The sequence below is a fragment of the Austrofundulus limnaeus genome, unplaced genomic scaffold (genome assembly GCF_001266775.1).
Source record: "Austrofundulus limnaeus strain Quisiro unplaced genomic scaffold, Austrofundulus_limnaeus-1.0 Scaffold403, whole genome shotgun sequence".
Classification (NCBI taxonomy): domain Eukaryota; kingdom Metazoa; phylum Chordata; class Actinopteri; order Cyprinodontiformes; family Rivulidae; genus Austrofundulus; species Austrofundulus limnaeus.
The window spans coordinates 387,337-389,344 of NW_013952805.1; the positions used below are offsets into that span (position 1 = coordinate 387,337).

General features: G+C 42.5%; 1 protein-coding gene across 1 annotated transcript in view; it reads left to right on the forward strand.

Moving 5' to 3' along the window:
- The window catches only part of col27a1b (collagen, type XXVII, alpha 1b), a gene marked incomplete at its 5' end in the record, with an annotated part of 91,702 nt that overhangs the window by 80,928 nt on the left and 8,766 nt on the right, over positions 1 to 2,008 (forward strand). The window contains 3 exon segments of the mRNA XM_014024015.1: positions 546 to 608; positions 775 to 828; positions 930 to 965. Coding sequence (XP_013879469.1) covers positions 546 to 608; positions 775 to 828; positions 930 to 965 — 153 coding nt within the window.

Genomic DNA, 2,008 nt, shown 5'->3' on the forward strand with positions numbered 1-2,008 from the left:
GACCAGGGAGGATGATTCAACCACTCAACCACTAGATGTCGCTGAAAACAACAAATCCTACACAGTGTGCCTTTAAAAAATACTAAAAACAATAATAAAAAATAAACAAAAAACATAGAAAAATCAGAATAAAATCAAATGATAGGTAACAGACGAAGAATTAATGTAATTTTGTCTGCCCTTTTCGACCCAGAATATATTCAACAAAACATAATTTACAAAACAATACTAAATAACATAAAATGAAAATAAAAAATGAAAAATAAAAACAACAGCATAAAAACATAAACTCAAACAGCAAATCAAATAACTTCACATTTTACTTTTCATATATCTTCGGAAAAACTTGCTTTTATCTGTTTCTTAAATATATACATTGATCTAGCATTTTAGACCATAGTTTGAGGATGAAGTGAAGGGAACTGCATTTTAAAGAAAAAAAACCCTTCCAGCCAATCTGTATTCAACATAGATCACTGATTATTTAACTCTTGTTTCAGCTTTAACTTGCATATCGTTTGCTCTAAGATTGGTTGTGTTTCCAGGGCCCCCCAGGAGACACCGCCCCAGCAGGAATACAGGGACCAAGAGGACCACGAGGACTGATGGTAAAATGAAGATTAATAGCAGTTTGGCGACTCAGTCAATTATTTCAGCCGACGCCAGGGCACTGAACTCTCCCAAACTGCACACTTGGCGCGGAAAAATAAGTGCGGCCTCATCAGATGCTTCATCATATGTGTCCTTAGTCACTAACATGTCTCTGCTTCTCAGGGTGTGAAAGGAGCTCTGGGCCCCGTCGGCATCATTGGGCCCAGCGGTCATCCTGTATGTACCTCATCTCTCATCCCATCTGCCAAGCTTTATGTGACTTCTCTCTGCTTTTTGGCAGAGACGGAGTGATGGTCTGTCTTCTTTCTTTCCATCAGGGACCCCAGGGTGACAAAGGAAGTCGGGGGGAGACGGTGCGTGGTGCTGTTTTGATGAATCCCTGTCTGTCTGTACTGTGAGCACGGAATAGGATACTTAGTATGGAGACGGCGCGCCACTCAGGCGCTCAGTTGCCTTCAGCGCCTTTCATTTCCTATTGTGTTGCGCTGTTTGTTGTTACACTCGCAGTGACACTTAGCTGCTGTGGAAATCATGTCAGTGTGATAAATGTTGGCTTCTTGCTCATCTCGGGCTTTTTAAAAGGTTTGTCGAACGCTCGTACACAGGCATCATTTACAGCCTTGCTCCTGAAACGCCCACACCAGGTCGGCTGTGCAAAAATGTAATTTGTGTTGAAATGCTCAGAGTGTGTGTGGAGGGTGACGCTCAGCTACTACCACATCGACTTTACCTCATTGTCTGTCACTTTGAGAATATTGTAGCCATTGAGATAACTGTGGGTTAGCTGTGTAACCAGTTGAAGGTATGCTGGACTTCCAGTGAATACTTTGAGTGTTTCAATAAAATTTGTCCAGAGGTAGATCACCCGCTTCGGATGTTATCATCCATTAAATGGACGTTATTAGTCATTAGCAGGCCCATAGAATGGCTTCAGAATGTCCCGACTGTGGCTCCTACTAGGGAGCACTGTCGGGACAGTCTGAACATTCAATGTCATTGATAAATTAACCCACCAGGGGGCACTTTCGGGACAGTCTGAAGCCATCCTATGGGACTGATAACCGCTAATAACGTCCATTTAATGGACTGATAACATCAGAACCCGCTGGGTAGATGAGCTATTTTGCTAACAGTCAAATAAGGTTAAACAAATACCATGTTCAAAGTTTAGCATTTCAGGCACGGGGTGGAAAAGACTTGGACATGTGTTTGCTAAGGTTGCTTTGTTTTGGCGGCCATCTTGAATAGTGTTGACTGCAAATGTTAATCAGCTTGAGCACAAACACACACAGGAAAGTAAAAAATAAATCAGGGCTATTCAACTAAATCGCTTCGGGGGCCGGGGATATTCAAAACACAAATCTCGGGGGGCCCGAGCTTTGTGTGTGTGTGTGGG